General features: G+C 44.6%; 2 protein-coding genes across 4 annotated transcripts in view; one reads left to right on the top strand and one right to left on the bottom strand.

Moving 5' to 3' along the window:
• Positions 1-333: 333 nt before the first annotated feature.
• On the bottom strand, positions 334-9,453 carry ppm1g.S (protein phosphatase, Mg2+/Mn2+ dependent 1G S homeolog). Its single transcript, NM_001086832.1, is given in 10 exon segments — positions 334-882; positions 1,280-1,382; positions 1,464-1,593; positions 1,941-2,175; positions 2,427-2,552; positions 4,216-4,661; positions 4,746-4,881; positions 6,806-6,891; positions 7,207-7,276; positions 9,296-9,453. Coding segments are annotated over 10 exon segments (1,635 nt in total). The 5' UTR covers positions 9,407-9,453; the 3' UTR covers positions 334-690.
• Positions 9,454-16,744: 7,291 nt separating this feature from the next.
• Positions 16,745-18,571, top strand: part of nrbp1.S (nuclear receptor binding protein 1 S homeolog) — a 31,636-nt gene continuing 29,809 nt past the window's right edge. The window contains exon 1 of one of the 3 annotated variants that reach the window (XM_041565163.1): positions 16,745-17,227. The gene's annotated coding sequence lies outside the window, so the exon portion shown is untranslated. The remainder of the gene's footprint in view (positions 17,228-18,571) is intronic. The other 2 variants (XM_041565164.1, XM_018266083.2) reach the window with 2 other exon arrangements.

Genomic DNA, 18,571 nt, shown 5'->3' on the forward strand with positions numbered 1-18,571 from the left:
ATGAGACAAAGCAGAAGCTCTTGGGGTCAGTGTGCGTGTATTACAGCTGTAGTACATGGATGCACCTGGTTATTGCTCTACTACAAGGGGGTACAGCCAGTGAAGGGGAGCACCCCGATCTCTTCCCAACTGTCAGCTGGAAGCACAAGTGATTGTGAGAGCAGCTGCCCAGCCTTAGTGGTACGTTCAGGGCCGGAGGCCTTTCACTAGTAACCAGCCAATGGAATGCTCTGGCTCACACACGTAGGGTTAATTGTGTAGGTACAATGTGAAGTCGTGGCTGGGTCAGTGCAAAGGAGACCCCCAGAGTGCAGGATAAAGCAACCCTTTGGGTGGGACCAAACATAGCGATTGCTTTATTATAAAAGAAAGGAACAAAAAGGATTAAAAATGAGCTTTAGAGCAGTAAGTCCTGGGATCCAGGTTGTGTTGCTGCAGGGAAGGCGCTTATGGAATGACTACAAAACAATACAGACCCTTATATGCCCTCCCACCCACTGAGTGCCCAACATCAGAAAACCCCCAATCCCCCCTCCAATGGGCAAGGGCACCCCAACTGCTCCCATCAAACAACGTGTTTGTACACGGCCATTGTGAGATTAGCTTTAAAAAAAGAACTCGTAAAAGTCTGGAGTCCAGGAGGTTCAAGTTCAGTGAGATCAGGGCCGGGGCCACTCAGTTCTGCTGCCGCTAGTCCCGTTTTGGCTTCTTGCTGCTGTTACTGCAGGTCTCTGCGCTCTCATCTGTATTCTCCACCTTGCGCTTGCCCACCTCTGGGCCACCACACTGACTGTAGGGCTGGAAACCAACGATGATGCAGGTCATGTTGTCACATCCTGTGCCGTCACCTGATGTATCCGGAGCCAGACATTGGTCCAACAGCTGCAGGAGGAGGAGCAAACAAATGACCAAACGGCTGCTGTGACTATATAGACCAGGGGGTCCCCAACCTTTTACACCCAAGTCACATGCAAATGTAAAAATAAATTAAAAAAAAAAAAAATTGGGGAGCGACACAAGCATGAATGTCCCTGGGGTGCCAAATAAAAGCTGTGATTGGCTATTTACTAGACTAGGTTTAGTTTTGCAGGGCAGCCGGTTTTTATGGTCCAAACCAGGAATTCACTAATAAGCACATGCTGGGAGGAACATAGGAGCCACTAGTTGGGGATCACTGATATAGACCAACACAGGGCTGTATACAAGGTGCAGAGTGAATTCAATGCCCCAGGTAACCCTTGTTATATGTACAATGTCTCATCCAGTGCAGATAACTCACCTCCTCCACTATAGAAGATAGAGACAGAGTGTCCCCCTTTTGCAACTGGGATTCTCTTCTCTCATGGACAAAATCCACCACCTCTTGGCTGCTCATGACATTCCTGCAGAGGAGGAGAAAGGGGCATAAGGGCCACACACACACTGCAGTCACACACACACACACAGGTGTCCCCCGCTCTTACCAGATGCCGTCGCAAGCAATAACCATGAATTCATGCTCCTCGCTGAGCGTCAGAACCTTTATGTCTGGCAGTGCAGAGATCATCTGTTCCTCGGGAGGAAGGTTTTTGTTGCGCTTGTAGAAGTGGTCACCTGCAGAAGGAATGAGTTTATAGCGAGTCTAGCCGAAAACCTTACATCTACCCAGTAAGTAGGACAATCAACTTCAATGGATTCCTTCACCACCATCCCTATTATACAGAACATTTCAGTCAGGCACACAGAGAGCGTTCATACATTTGTGTCTTATTAAATACGTGCGATTATCACAAGAATCCTGCCAGAAAGCACGACTGATCTGCTGTACTGAGGAATAAAGTAGGAAGTCATACGATTAGAAACAGGCACAAAGACAATATGTATTTCACTGTAGGATCAGTACATGCAACGAGCAAATAAAGCAAATGCCCAATTAGTGCCCATTAAATCACCCTGCTCACCAATTGCACGGGAAAGGTTCAGGCCCCCGTTGACTCTGCCGTCCATTGTAACCTTCCCCCCAGCGTTCTTGATCCGTGACAGTTCGAGCTCATCCTCAGGTTTGTGATCATAGGACATATCCACGGCTTTGCCTCCTTCAGACACCACACACCTCGAGTCGCCGGCATTGGCAACAATCAGCTGCTGCCCTCGGATTAATGCAACAACTGCAGTGGTGCCGCTGTCTGAGCCAGGCTGAGGGAAGAGCCCACAATGTGTTAGATAAAAGCAGCAGCCGTGTAGCCCCTCAAACTGAACCAAATATACCCTCCCACCCAGCTCTGTAAGTCTAAAGCTCATCCAAACAAACCTCAGCTGGACTTACACCAATGACTTTTGTGCAGCCCACAACTCCCAACACCTCAACTAGTGCAGGGAGTTATGCATATGGTATTGGCTGGGAACAGAACACTGTCAGGGAATAGGAACACAACATCTTCACTTACCTCCTCTTTGCCTTCCATGCCTGGAAGCATCATATCTTCATCCTCCTCCTCTGCATCCTCACTGTCTTCCTCATCCTCTTCCTCATTCTCGGCTTCTTCACTACTGTAGTCTTCCTCACTGCACTCCTGTACAACCAGGTATATGTTAATAATCTAGAATACTGAATAACAAACTGCCAGTAATAACAAAATGCCATCTGGTGACTATCCCTGGGCAATTCCTGCTTTGGGCACCCAATGTGGGGCGTCACTTCGGAGTAGGAACCCAAAGAACTGATGAGAATTTTACATTGCATAATTCAGCTGACCAATGACTGATAAATATTTTATCCAAGTAAATTGTTGAATCGTTTTTGGACATTAATGCCCATAGGAAAGGTGACTGGTGCCAAATCCTGCCCTAAACACACAGATCCAATCAATTGACGATGTTTCCAATATGTGGATTTTTTTCAAACCTAGTAGGGATGCTGAATGAATCATTAGGATCACCGGATAATAAGAGTATATGTAGACTTGTCTGAAGAGGACAGGATCAACGGCCCAATCCAGTCTTTTCCAAACAGGAATATTAAACTGGCAAGGCCTTAGTTCTGACCCATACACGGCCAATAAGCTGCCTTCCCAGATGTTAGACAATAGGGCCAGACCCAAATACATTTACAGCTGGGAACCTCTGGACAGGAGGCTAGCCAATCAGAAAAAGCAGTAGAGCATGGGTAGTTCCTTCTTTGCACCAGAATTGCCAGTGGAGCTTACAATCTAAGGGCCCTGACTGTTGGGAACGCCTTGCCCTACAGGAAACATCAGGAGCTGCCATTTGTTTTGCTGTAACTCAAGGACAGATCAGAGCTGCTCAGCCAATGAAAAGACAAGTGCAATGAAACAGAAGCCCAACCACATACACCGCGTGGGCTAGTCCAATGCTGTGGGTGTGATCCTGGCCCAGTAAAGAGTTTCCCTCTGTCTAATCATTGTTCCTCCCACTCCCGGTTAAAGGAGCAGTAACACCAGGAAATAACTTTATACCGAACATTTGTTTATCGAATACTACAATTCATTTAGAGGTGAAAATGAAATACCTGACACTTTTTTTTTTTTAGGGCTTTTGGGGCCACCAGTGCCAAGGCTTTTTGGAGAAAGCTGCACTGATGTATTTCCATTTAACAATCACATGACCAGCACTGGTACCTGCACTTGTGGTGCAAAGTCAATGTAAGAAGCCACTGAAAGCCTCACAGTACCATGCCAGCTGGCTATTCATGGCATTAAATAGCCAAATCTATTAGTTGGCAACAAATGTCCTATATTGAAGGTTTGAGGTGTAGAGAGCTGTGAATGGTATCTGACTTCTAGTAAAACCGGGTACAAGAATTAAACCCATTGTATGTAACAGAGCTGATTTGCAATGTAAATATTGCCCCATGGCTACACCCAGGAGCACATCTCAGTACGGGGTAACCGTATATAATATATACATATATATATAGTATAATATATAGTATCTAAATGAACGCTGATGGTGCTGTAACACTATTGCGTCTGAATGGGTCTTACCTAGAATGCCATAAAGTAAGACTGCAGGATGGGAGCAGAGTGTTGCTGAATTCAGGGTGTTATGCACCCCTTTCTGCAGCCGCCTCACAACCATTGGCAAGACCCTATGAGTGAAGTTTCTGCTCAGTCACAAACCTACAGTGATGAACCATTCCATATCAGTCACCAGATAATGTGATGCTCATACACAGGAATAGTTGGTAACAGAAAGTAAGAGGACTTTAACACGCACCTCACTGTCCTCTTCTTCCTCTGCCTCATCAGACTCTTCGCTGTCCTCAAAGAATTTGGACTTGGATGCTGGCTGTGGTTTTGTGGGTGAAGAGGAGCAGGAAGGTCCAGCCTCCCCTGTGGATGAAGAGACAGCCTCCTCAATAGGGACCGCTTTGGGGCGAAGAGACCCAGCCTTAGGACTGCTGCCACCAGCTTTATCTGAACTGGACATTCCCAGAGAAGCAGTTGCTTTGCCCTCAGTCTTGCCATTCTTCTTCTGGCAGTCTCCTCCCATAGACTCCAAGTCTCCATTGACTTCTTTATTCTCCTCCTCTGGAGCCTTTTTGTCGTGTCCTCCAGCCTTGACTCGAGGGGTTTTGGCACAGTTGTGTCCATAGCGAGTGAGAAGCTCTTCAATGGTCATAGTGGCCTCCTCGTGTAACAAGGCTGCCTCCTCATTATCAACTGCAAACAGAAGAACCATGAGAAACCAATGCTGGCCACTACCCACCAGCTCCCAGGCCAATGCACCCAGGCCAACCCACTCACCATCATCCTCATCAGCCACCTTTTCCTTGCCACTGTCATGTTCATTTATGGGACGACCAGCCATCTGAGCCAGCTCCTTGATCACCTCTTCCCGAGTCAACTTCTGATCTATGGCAAGAAATGCATCTTCCAGCGCCTGAAAAGGGCAAGTTAAACGGTCACCCAGTGTCTGCACAAGGACACTCTGTAGAAGTTTAAAGGTGTGGGACAAATCCAAGGCAGCAACTGGACTGCAAAAACTTCTTTATTGGGGAGTCGAGATACACAACATGTTTCGGCTGCTCCCTTTGTCAAGTGTGCAGGAACATTCAAACGACAAACATAGAAAACCTCATGTGACCTATCACATGTCTCATGGGTCAATTCCTCAAAATTAACCACTTAAATATCACATCACAAAGTGCATCGTATAAAACAGTTTATCAAATTCATAGTGAAGAACCATTCTAACATGGCTGACAAGTTTACCACATATCTGTTATTATGTAAAATCATAGAGAGATAGAATTCTTGCTTAAACATCAGGTGTGGCATTTTAGCATATTCCATTTAAAACCCATTAGTGAAATAAAATTCAACATTAAACACCATTGTGTACACTTAGTCCATAGAATCCATCTTCAGTGTTACTACATACTAATTGTTAACATTATGTACTCCTGTTGGAATGGACTCCCCCATACATGATTCAGCAGGAGATCCTTGGCAATACAGCTAGCTGACTAATTATAATACCTGAGGGCAAAAAGCAGAATATTTAATTATAAAAAGCATGAAAATTTGTGTTCATTTAGCCAGAAAGTGCTAGAAATAGTAGCTAAACCGACCAGAGGAGGAGACCATAACACTATACTATTGCAAAGCGAAGCAAAATGATTAGGCATTTGGAATGTACTTATCCAAAGGGGCTAAATGAACAACACAAATTTTCATTCTTTTTATAATTAAATATTCTGCTTTTTGCCCTCAGGTATTATAATTAGTCAGCTAGCTGTATTGCCAAGGATCTCCTGCTGAATCATGTATGGGGGAGTCCATTCCAACAGGAGTACATAATGTTAACAATTAGTATGTAGTAACACTGCAACAATGTTGCTTGAAATAAGTAAGAAAGTGATGGAAAAGAGTTTATATTTGATTTGCAACATATTGCTTTCAACTCCACAACATACTAACACAGCAAGTGACTGGATAGGCTGAGTTGCATTGTCCATTTGTATCCACAGGTTGGGCTGACTCAAGCAGTTACCTGATTTTAAATTAAATTTATATATTGTATTTGTTATTGGGACTTTTAATACACTCTTATGAAGATTGGATTTAATACACTTATGAAGATTGGATTCTATGGACTAAGTGTACACAATGGTGTTTCATGTTGAATTTTATTTCACTAATGGCTTTTAAATGGAATATGCTAAAATGCCACACCTGATGTTTAAACAATAATTCTCTCTCTCTCTCTATGATTTTACATAATAACAGATATGTGGTAAACTTGTCAGCCATGTTAGAATGGTTCTTCACTATGAATTTTATACGATGCACTGGATGCACTTTGTGATGTGAAATTTTAAGTGGTTAATTTTGAGGAATTGACCCATGAGACATGCGATAGGTCACATGAGGTTTTATACGTTTGTCGTTTGAACTGTTCCTGCACACTTGACGACAAGGGGCGCAGCCTGAAACATGTTGTGTACCTCTACTCCCCAATAAAGAAGTTTTTGCAGTCCAGTTGCTGCCTTGGATTTGTCCCACACCTTAAAATTTCTACAGATTCACTTAATTGAGATATCAGGTACAGGACACCTCATGGGAAAATCCGATAAACACATTCGGTGAGCTCCATTTATATTTTAACAAAGGACACTGGTCTGTACAATTGCCACCAGTAGGGTCGCACAGGGGGAGGTGGAGGGGCATTAAGGCTGCACGGGGGGGGAGGTGGAGGAGGGTTAAGGCTGCACAGACAGTGGGACACAAAATCGGGTGCAGGGCTGGATGAGAACATAACAGTGGATCTGCAGGAAGAAGTGCCAGTGACCCACAGAGCTTACCTTCTGCAGTTTGCCATCCTTGTATTCCCGCTGGGACTTGATCACCTCTGGCAAGTACTTGGCACAATACAGAGCCACCTCTTCCCCTACAATAAACACATCAGCTCATGACTAAAAGCCTCTGCCACAGCTTTAACACACACACACACACACACACACACACCAGAGATAAAGACCAAGCAGAGTGTCGGTGAGCTTTATGGGCATCACTATGTCGTTGGCATGTACCTTCCATACAGGTAGAACTGCTTTGGCACAACTACTCCAGATACAATATGGTTGCCAATGAAAACTGCCAGGGCCAAGCAAGTGGCACCTTTCCATGTCATCACACAGGATACTAAGCAGCATAGACCCATAGCAGTCCCTAATACACACCCCAAACATTAGAAACGACTTACCCCCGTGCCCGTCATATACAGAGAACATGGCAGTCTGAGAGTCCAGCTCTGGGATACAGTTGTGGGCATCCTACAAAGGAAGAGTGGAAAGATTACACAGGGGCAGACATTCAGCTTGGGCACTGCACTCAAATGGGCCAATAAGGGAAGTGGCTGGAAAGTACCAGTGGGCACAGACTGGCACAGCTTCATCATTGGCATGAACTAGAGACAAGGAGAGCTGGGCAAGATATTAAACCTCTTGTTCACATTCAAAACACTTTTTTCAGTTCAGTTGTTTTTAAGTTTGTTCTCCAGAAAAAAAAAAGATTTTTTTCAATTACTTTCCATTTTTTACTGTTTTTCCAAAATCCAAGTGTAAAGTCTAATGTCTGTGTCTCTGGTTTTTGAGTCAGATCAGTAATTCAGGTGCAGAGTCTGAGCTGTAACAATTTGTTACATTCAGTTGATCCATTTCTCAGCAGCATCTCTGGAGGTAACTATTGTATCAATTCTAAGGGTTCAAGCAGACGGGCAGATTCGGGGAGATTTAGTCACTTGGCAATTAATTCTGCAGGGCGACAATCTCCCCGAACAGCATTCCCCCTGGCTGCTATAATGAGAAAACGCCAGCGCCAATGCACTCGTGGCGCTTTGATTTCCGAAGTCGCCCGAAGTTTCCTTGTGAGGCACAGCGGTCTGTAATGAAACCCAGAGATTCTGCTCAGCAGGGATAAAGAGAAGACTTTTAGAACAATTTTGAACAGCTTACCCCCCCTCCCAGAGCAGCTGTAGAAGGTGAAAAAATAAACTTTACACTTCAATATTAGAAAAACTGTCACAAACAGAAAGTCATTGGAAAAGCCATTATTTGTGGGGAACTATCTGAAACCATCTGAACTGAAACAATGTGGCAAAGTGAAAAACACTTTAAAGGAACAGTTCAGTATAAAAATAAAAAGTGGGTAAATAAATAGGCTGTACAAAATAAATAATGTATCTAATATAGTTAGAGGCAAAAATGTAATGTATAAAGGCTGGAGTGAGTGGATGTGTAACATAATAGCCAGAACACTACTTCCTGCTTTTCAGCTCTCTTGCTTTCCACTGATTGGTTACCAGACAGTAACCAATCAGTGACTTGAGGGGAAGCCACATGGGACATAACTGTTGCTTTTGAATCTGAGCTGAATGCTGAGGATCAATTACAAACTCACTGAACAGTTATGTCCCATGTGGCCCCCCTTATAGTCACTGACTAACTCAGAGTTAGAGACCTGAAAAGCAGGAAGTAGTGTTCTGGCTATTATGTTACAAACCCACTCACTCCAGCCGTTATACATTACATTTTTGTCTAACTAACTATATTAGATACATTTTTTATTTTGCACATCCTATCTATTTACCCAGTTTTTATTTTTATACTGAACTGTTGATTTAACAGCCGGCACACAGAATGAGTTCAATGTTGGCAGTAAAGGGGGAGGTAGTGTTGTGGCAGGTACCAGAAGGGGCACAGGTACAGAAATAGGGGGGGGGGGGGTAGAATAATAAAGAGGAGGGTCACAGAGAGGAGCACACACAGATACATATATACAGATCCACACATATAACCACACAGACACAGACATACAGACACACAGACAGATATAAATAGACAGAGAGACACACACACACATATATATATATATATATATATATATAAAAATACAGATATACAGACAAAGACAAATAGAGAGACACAGACAGACACATTTATATATAGATAGAGATCTAAATACAGACACACACACATATATATATATATATATATATATATATATACACAGACACACAGATACACAGACAGATAGACAGAGACACACACACACACACACACATATATATATATACACAGATATAGAGAGACACAGAAACACATTTATAGATAGAGATCTAAATACAGACACACATATATATATATATACAGATACACAGACAGAGATATAAATAGAGATACAAATAGAGAGAGACAAAGCAGTTCCCGCCTCTATGAGGAGAGAGAGGGGGAGAGAGAGAGCGCGGGTCCGTGAGGTAAAGAACTAGACCGGGGCCCAGTCACTATTGTCACCTCCATTGAGACCCTCCAGCCCTGCATGGCCGAGTAACCATAAGTGAGGCGCTGGCTGCCCCCCTCCCCGGAGCTCTTGTCGGTATTCGGTTGGGACAGGTAGGCTCCCATCTCCCTGCACGTGCGGGAAAAATAAAATCAGCAGCTCCCGGCAGATAGAGAGAGGACCGGAAGGGGAAAATGCAGCCGGAAGAAGAAGGGTCTTAGTGGCACGTGACCCGCAGGACGGATATTGGGCGGCCATATTTGTTGTTGGCAAAGCGAGAAGGTAACTCTGTGACAAGAACTGAGGTAACTGCCGACGCCCTAGTTCTTTCTGGGAGACTGAACCCCTTAGAAGCAGCCACTGTCCCCCAATCATACGCGACACTTGGTTTCCCCAATTAAATATGGTGCGGGGTATGAGATAGACTGACGCTGTGTAACCCTTAGCAACGCTACTACTGGCCGCTCCTCCCACGTGACCTCTACTCCCCAATCCCGACAAGTTGTCCCAGTGCAGCTTTTTACTTTCACAATAGTTGTTTGTCCTTTTTATTATTTCTATTATATTGACACTGACGCGTATACCGTCATGTGACTGATATACTGTGACATCCCCAGCAGCAGCACTTACACCACAAGTACTAGTGATATTATTATACCATGTTACACGGGCTCTGGCACGGGACACCCGTCTGGTTGTTCTGATCAATCAAATGAGCGTCTGTACATGAGCTGTGAGTCTAATTCCACTGCATTTATATCACTCACAATCTAATCATCTGACTTGTTGTATGGAGCAGCTTCAATTCTCCCTTCAACTTCCATTTCTTTTCATATAAACCCAAAATATGACTCATCCACCCACAGTGGCCTCTCACTACAGGCTCCTCCCACCTTCACTCAGCCCCTCCCCCCAGCCCAGGGCCCTTGTCATTTATAAGTTAAGGTGGCCATACACGGATAGATCCGCTCGTTTGGCGATGTCGCCAAACGAGCGGATCTCCCTCCGATATGCCCACCTTGAGGTGGGCAATATCGGGCTGATCCGATCGTGGGCCCTAGGGCCCAACGATCGGATCCTAGCGTTCGCCAAACGGGCGGTCGGATCGCGGGACCGCATCAACGAACAGATGCGGCCGCGATCCGACGGGATTTTTAATCTGGCCGACTTTCGGCCAGATCTCGATCGGGGAAGCCCGTCGGGGGCCCCCATACACGGGCCAATAAGCTGCCGACACGGTCTGTCTCCAGCTTTTATCGGCCCGTGTATGGCCACCTTTACACTTAGAAGTAAATAGAAGCAGTAAATAGTAGAATTAATAGTAGAAGTAAATAGTAGGAGTAATTAGTAGAATAAATAGTAGAAGTAAATAGTAGAAGTAATTAGCAGAAGTAAATAGCAGAAGTAAATAGTAGAATCAATAGTAGAAGTAAATAGCAGAAGTAAATATTAGAAATAGTAGAAGTAAATAGAAGTAATTAGTAGAAGTAAATAGTGGAAGTAAATAGTAGAAGTAATTAGTAGAAGTAATTAGTAGAAGTAAATAGTAGAAGTAAATAGTGGAAGTAAATAGTAGAAGTAATTAGTAGAAGTAATTAGTAGAAGTAAATAGTAGAAGTAAATAGTGGAAGTAAATAGTAGAAGTAATTAGTAGAAGTAATTAGTAGAAGTAAATAGTAGAAGTAAATAGTGGAAGTAAATAGTAGAAGTAAGTAGCGGAAGTAAATAGCGGAAGTAATTATTAGAAATAGTAGAAGTAATTAGTAGAAGTAAATAGTAGAAGTAATTAGTAGAAGTAATTAGTAGAAGTAATTAGTAGAAGTAAATAGTAGAAGTAAATAGTGGAAGTAAATAGCGGAAGTTAATAGCGGAAGTAAATAGTAGAATTAATAGTAGAAGAAAATAGCAGAAGTAAATAGCGGAAGTAATTATTAGAAATAGTAGAAGTAAATAGTAGAAGTAAATAGTAGAAGTAATTAGTAGAAGTAAATAGTAGAAGTAATTAGTAGAAGTAAATAGAAGTAATTAGTAGAAGTAAATAGTAGAAGTAATTAGTAGAAGTAAATAGTAGAAGTAAATAGTAGAAGTAATTAGTAGAAGTAATTAGTAGAAGTAATAAGTAGAAGTAAACAGCTGCTTTTTCATTTGGAGCGGCTTTCTATTTGACTCTTCTCACTGGCATAACCACGGGACACTTTTCTACTGATAGAGCTGCAATACTTTCTGTCTGACAGTTAGTGACTTGCACCAACCTCATTGGGCTCCTTATTAGTTATAGGGCGAGACAGTACCAGGGCTTTGTTTTTTATTTAGCCACCACTTAACAACCTATAGTACGCAATAGAACTTTCACCCTAGTGATGTGCGGCCGACCCGATACCGGCGGGAGCCGCGGGTTTACCCGCACTGCTCCTTGCGGGTGGTGAGCGGGTGCTGGTTGAGCTTTTCTCCTGCTCTCCCCGCCCGCCACCTTCGAATGCCGACATCAGGTTTTATAGTCTCACGTCTGCTCGTCCCGCCCCTTTTGTGACGTCATTGTGACGTCATCGGCGGGTCTATAAAAGGACCCCGGAAGCGCAGGTGCGGGCTGGAGCAGGACGGGTTAGGGTCGTGTGGGTCAGGAAAACCCTGACCCGCACATCACTACTTCACCCATACCAGGATTCAGCTCTAAATTGAACAATGTTTCCCTTCTGCAAAAAGGATTCTGATTGGCTGATTTTTCTGACTATTCAGCCCCACCCTCCCTGTGCTAAATGCTTGGGAGTAAGTTTCCTGCAAGGTGAGGGCCAACACAGTAGCCCTGGGGTAGAGTCCTGCAGCCGGTTGGGTACACGCAAAAACCTGTGGTACTCTGCGGGTAGATGTTCCGGGTGCGGGTAAAGACGTGGGTCGGTGGTTCTGCGGGTCTTCTCAATAGCGATATTTACGCTTTTTTTCTGGCCAACTCTACTTCCAATGATGTCACTTCCGGTTTACAATGACAGCACTTCCTGATTCTTGATGGTCAGCGGGTCATGGGTCACGGATAAGGTACTTGCGGGTCAGGTCGGGTAGCGGTTCCAAGCGGGTAGGAATGCGGGTTGTGGATTGCAGGTTGCCGGTACATGTCGGGTACAGGTCCCAAAAAATGGACCCGCGCAGGACCCTGGGGCAGGGGTATGTCTGTCATTCCTTGTATGTGACCCTCTGTGTGGCAATAGGGGGCAGTTATAACATCAAGTGCCTCACTCTCTTGGCTACTAATATTTAGAACACACATGGGCAGTTTCTGAAACCCTTAGGTTCAATGATGACCTTTCTTGTATTCATATTCTTTATTCATATTAACAAATGCAACACAAACTGGTGGGACTTTCTACTTTCAGAGTTTAGTGTTCAATTTACAATCGAACCTCAGATCTATTACACATCTGCATAATAACCCCAGCAATCCCAGCCTTTGCTCAGTGACCCCAGCAATCCCAGCCTTTCCATAGAGACCTGAGCCACCTCCATGCACTGAACCCGGTCCCTACAGAATCACTAGGGATGTAGCGAACGTCGGAAAAAAAGTTCGCGAACATATTCGCGAACTTGCGCAAAAATGCGAGCGGTTCGCGAACGGTTCGCGAACCCCATAGACTTCAATGGGAAGGCGAACTTTAACATCTAGAAAAGACATTTCTGGCCAGAAAAATGATTTTAAAGTTGTTTAAAGGGTGCAACGACCTGGACAGTGGCATGCCAGAGGGGGATCAAGGGCAAAAATGTATCTGAAAAATCTGCCTGTGTGTGCTTGGAAGAGATAGTGTAGGGGGAGAGCTGTTAGTGATTTCAGGGACAGATGATAGTAAGTTTGCTGGCTAGTAATCTGCTTGATACTGCTCTGTATTGGAGGGACAGAAGTCTGCAGGGATTTGAGGGACATTTTAGCTTAGGTAGCTTTGCTGGCTAGTAATCTACTGTTCTCTTTAAACAACTGCCATACGTTGACCTTGTAGGCATTGTTTGCCCAGTTTTTTTGGACGCAGCCACTGAAGCACAGTTGCCAGAAAAAATATGCCATATAAATGCTGAAAATAGTAATTTTTCGCCATACGTTGACCTTGTAGACATTGTTTGCCCAGTTTTTTTGGTTGCAGCCACTGAAGCACAGTTGCCAGAAAAAATATGCCATATAAATGCTGAAAATAGTCATTTTTTGCCATACGTTGACCTTGTAGGCATTGTTTGCCCAGTTTTTTTTGGTCGCAGCCACTGAAGCACAGTTGCCAGAAAAAATATGCCATATAAATGCTGAAAATAGTCATTTTTTGCCATATACGTTGAGTCAACGTATGGCAAAAAATGACTATTTTCAGCATTTATATGGCATATTTTTTCTGGCCTCTGTGCTTCAGTGGCTGCGGCCAAAAAAACTGGGCAAACAATGCCTACAAGGTCAACGTATACACTACTACAGCGGTGGATACGGATTACGTAAAATATATGAATGCTGCTTGAAAAAAAGTAACTCAAGTGGTTTTTCTAGAGACGATAATATTATCAATATTTAGACAAAATGTGAACAAGCTCACACAGCTCGATGGCGGGTTGAAGAAAACACTGTGCAAATAATGCCTACAAGGCCAACGTATACACTACTACAGCGGTGGATACGGATTACGTAAAATATATGAATGCTGCTTGAAAAAAGTGACTCCGGTGTTTTTTCTGGAGACGGTAATATTATGGATATTTAGACAGAATGGGAACAAGGTCACACAGCTCGATGGCGGGTTGAAGAAAACAGTGTGCAAATAATGCCTACAAGGCCAACGTATACACTACTACAGCGGTGGATACGGATTACGTAAAATATATTATGGCTGCTTGAAAAAAGTGACTCCGGTGTTTTTTCTGGAGACGGTAATATTATGGATATTTAGACAGAATGTGAACAAGGTCACACAGCTCGATGGCGGGTTGAAGAAAACAGTGTGCAAATAATGCCTACAGGGCAAATAATGCCTAAAAGGTCAACTTATACACTACTACAGCGGTAGTAAAATAAAAAAAAGTAAAATAAAAAAAAAAAGAATATTAAAAAAAAAAAATTAAAGTTGGTGCTGCTGAACTACTAGGAGCAGCAGATTAGCACACCAGTCCCACTCCCCAACACTGCTAGACTAATAGCACTGGGCTCTTATAGTAGTAGTAGTAGTAAAACAACAAAAAAATAAATAAAAGCAGTCCTTACAAGGACTACTGTTATTGCAGCAGTCAGCAGATGAGATCAGAAGCAGGACAGCTGCCCACTGCAGCTACATACAGAGCACTGCAGTAGAAGGTAGATTACTAGCCAGCAAAGCTACCTAAGCTTAAATGTCCCTCAAACCCCTGCAGACTTCTGTCCCTCCAATAACAGAGCAGTATCAAAACGATTACTAGCCAGCAAACTTTCAACTGTCCCTGAAATCACTAACAGGCAGCAGCTCTCTCCCTACACTATCTCTTCAGCACACACAGGCAGAGTGAAAAAACGCTGCAGGGCTTCGGTTTTTATAGGGAAGGGGAGTGGTCCAGGGGAGAGCTTCCTGATTGGCTGCCATGTACCTGCTGGTCTGGGGTGAGAGGGCAAAAAAAAGCGCCAACAATGGCGAACGTCGCGCGACGTTCGCGAACTTCCGGCGAGCGCGAACACCCGATGTTCGCGCGAACAAGTTCGCCGGCGAACAGTTCGCGACATCTCTAAGAATCACTTTACTGAGAGACCTGAGCTCTTCCCCACTGAATCCCTGTGGGATGAACTGGAACCCCGACTGTGAGTCTGATCCCCAATATCAGCACCCAAACTCACTAACATCTAATAGGAACCTTCCTAGAGTAGGGGCAGTTATAGCAGCACAGGGAGGGGCAACTTCATATTAACCCCCTTGGGTTGTGAATAGATGGGGGGGTGTCAGGATATTTTTGCCACGTGATGTATTTATACTAACAAAGACACTTACATACGGAGCAGGTGAGAGGGGATTATATTGGGTACAGGGGTATGAGATGTATAACATGAGTTTATAACCAACATACTTTTAATGGGGCAGGATTAATAATATTAATAATAGGAGCAGCTGTCAGTGGGGAGGGGTGTAGGTAACACAGTTGCTCTGGGCTGAGGGCTCATATGTACCACAAGTAGGTCAGTCACTTTTGCAGGCAGCTCAACCCAAACAAAGGGGGTGGGGAACGTAGCATTGGGGGTGGGGCAGTGATGTCTGTTCTGCCTGATGAGCAAGTCCAACCCTTTCACTACAGGGATGGGACCTATTATACAGAAAGGAGAGACCCTAACAGGTAGGGCTGCTGTTTCCAGTGACAAAACTGAACAAAGGGGCAATGAGACTGGGTGATGTCAGGGGCGGGAATGATGATGATGATGTTGTCAGGGGCGGGAATGACGATGTCAGGGCGGAATGATGATGTCAGGGGCGGGAATGATGATGATGATGTTGTCAGGGGCGGGAATGACGATGTCAGGGCGGAATGATGATGTCAGGGGCGGGAATGATGATGAAATGATGATGTCAGGGGTGGAAATTATGATGTCTGAGGGCAGGAATGACGATGTCAGGAGCGGAAATGATGATGTCAGGGGTGGAAATTATGATGTCAGGGGCAGGAATGATGATGTCAGGAGCGGGAATGACAATGTCTGGGGCGGAATTACGATGTCAGGGGCGGGAATAATGATGAAATGCTGATGTCAGGGGCTGAATGATGATGTCAGGAGAGAGAATGATGATGTCAGGGGTGGAAATTATGATGTCAGGGGTGGGAGTAATGATGTCAGGGGTGGGAGTAATGATGTCAGGGGTGGGAGTAATGATGTCAGGGACGGGAATGATGAAATGCTGATATCAGGGGCGGAATGATGATGTCAGGGGTGAGACTAATGATGTCAGGGGAGAAAGTGATGATGTCAAGAGTTGGAATGATGATGTCAGGGGTGGAAATTATGATGTCAGGGTTGAGACTAATGATGTCAGACGTGGAATGACAATGTCAGGGGCAGGAATGACGATGTCAGGGTGGAATGATGATGTCACAGGCGGGAATGATGATGAAATGCTGATGTCAGGGTCGGAATGATGATGTCAGGAGTGGGAATGATGATATGGTGGAATGATGATGTCAGGGGTGGAAATGATGATGTCAGGGGCGAATGATGATGAAATGATGATGTCAGGGGTGAAATGCTGATGATGTTGGGGGTTATCATTGCATCAGTTGCTATTGGTTGGATTTCTGTTCAGTTTTCTGAGGGTGTAACAGGGAGAGACTTATGGGTCAGTGTATAAAGTGGATTGAGTGGTGTCTGTGACTGATGAGTAAGTCCAATATAGAAGTGTGGGATGAATTATACACAAACCAGTAATACAGGAAGCTGGGACATTCCCCAGGGAACTTGCACATTCCTGCCCCACTTCCGGCTTCCGACTGATTCCCGCTCCGCTGTGAGACGCACTGACACCTTATTGTTCCGGGTCACAAGCCTCAAACACAAAGCTGACACCGGAAGAAGCTTTAGAAAAACCGAGCTCGTGGCAGCTGTAACCGGCGGCGGAAGGGCCAGAGAGAAGCGCAATTGACGGATATTGTGTCCGCCGGGGGGCGGGGAGTAACTGCCACAGGGAAGTTGCTGTGACTTCGCTCACACTGCCGAACCTCTCAATTCCGCCTATCGGTGACTCCCTCGCGCTCGAAGCCGGATGCTGATTGGCTGCTGTGGGTGACAGTGGGTTCGGTTGCGCAGATGGACTCAGGCCCTTCATGGCGAGGGTTGGTCATTCCCAGTAAGACACTCGGGAGCGTCACATCCGGGGACTGAGTAACCCAGGCCGGGGAGTGTGGGCCTAGCACCGGCCTCTCGCTACCGAAGCGCCTAACGCTTGGGAAGGTACGTGCGACAGATTTGCCGTGGGACAGGGGTAAGTTGGATCTCGGCCTGTGACGTCAGTGGGCGGTGCTACAGCTGAGATGGACTGTGTGTGTGTGTGTCAGATCAGTGTTACATGTGTGTGTGTGTCAGATCAGTGTTACATGTGTGTGTGTGTCAGATCAGTGTTACATGTGTGTGTGTGTCAGATCAGTGTTACATGTGTGTGTGTGTCAGATCAGTGTTACATGTGTGTGTGTGTCAGATCAGTGTTACATGTGTGTGTGTGTCAGATCAGTGTTACATGTGTGTGTCAGATCAGTGTTACATGTGTGTGTGTGTCAGATCAGTGTTACATGTGTGTGTCAGATCAGTGTTACATGTGTGTGTCAGATCAGTGTTACATGTGTGTGTCAGATCAGTGTTACATGTGTGTGTGTGTCAGATCAGTGTTACATGTGTGTGTGTGTGTGTCAGATCAGTGTTACATGTGTGTGTGTGTCAGATCAGTGTTACATGTGTGTGTCAGATCAGTGTTACATGTGTGTGTGTGTCAGATCAGTGTTACATGTGTGTGTGTGTGTGTCAGATCAGTGTTACATGTGTGTGTGTGTCAGATCAGTGTTACATGTGTGTGTGTGTCAGATCAGTGTTACATGTGTGTGTGTGTCAGATCAGTGTTACATGTGTGTGTCAGATCAGTGTTACATGTGTGTGTGTGTCAGATCAGTGTTACATGTGTGTGTGTGTCAGATCAGTGTTACATGTGTGTGTCAGATCAGTGTTACATGTGTGTGTCAGATCAGTGTTACATGTGTGTGTCAGATCAGTGTTACATGTGTGTGTGTGTCAGATCAGTGTTACATGTGTGTGTGTGTGTGTCAGATCAGTGTTACATGTGTGTGTGTGTCAGATCAGTGTTACATGTGTGTGTGTGTCAGATCAGTGTTACATGTGTGTGTGTGTCAGATCAGTGTTACATGTGTGTGTCAGATCAGTGTTACATGTGTGTGTGTGTCAGATCAGTGTTACATTGTGTGTGTGGTGTGTCAGATCAGTGTTACATGTGTGTGTCAGATCAGTGTTACATGTGTGGTGTCAGATCAGTGTTACATGTGTGTGTGTGTGTCAGATCAGTGTTACATTGTGTGTGTCGTCAGTGTACATGTGTGTCAGATCAGTGTTACATGTGTGTGTGTGTCAGATCAGTGTTACATGTGTGTGTCAGATCAGTGTTACATGTGTGTGTGTGTCAGATCAGTGTTACATGTGTGTGTCAGATCAGTGTTACATGTGTGTGTGTGTCAGATCAGTGTTACATGTGTGTGTGTGTGTCAGATCAGTGTTACATGTGTGTGTCAGATCAGTGTTACATGTGTGTGTGTGTCAGATCAGT

Source organism: Xenopus laevis, chromosome 5S (genome assembly GCF_017654675.1).
Source record: "Xenopus laevis strain J_2021 chromosome 5S, Xenopus_laevis_v10.1, whole genome shotgun sequence".
Classification (NCBI taxonomy): Eukaryota; Metazoa; Chordata; class Amphibia; order Anura; family Pipidae; genus Xenopus; species Xenopus laevis.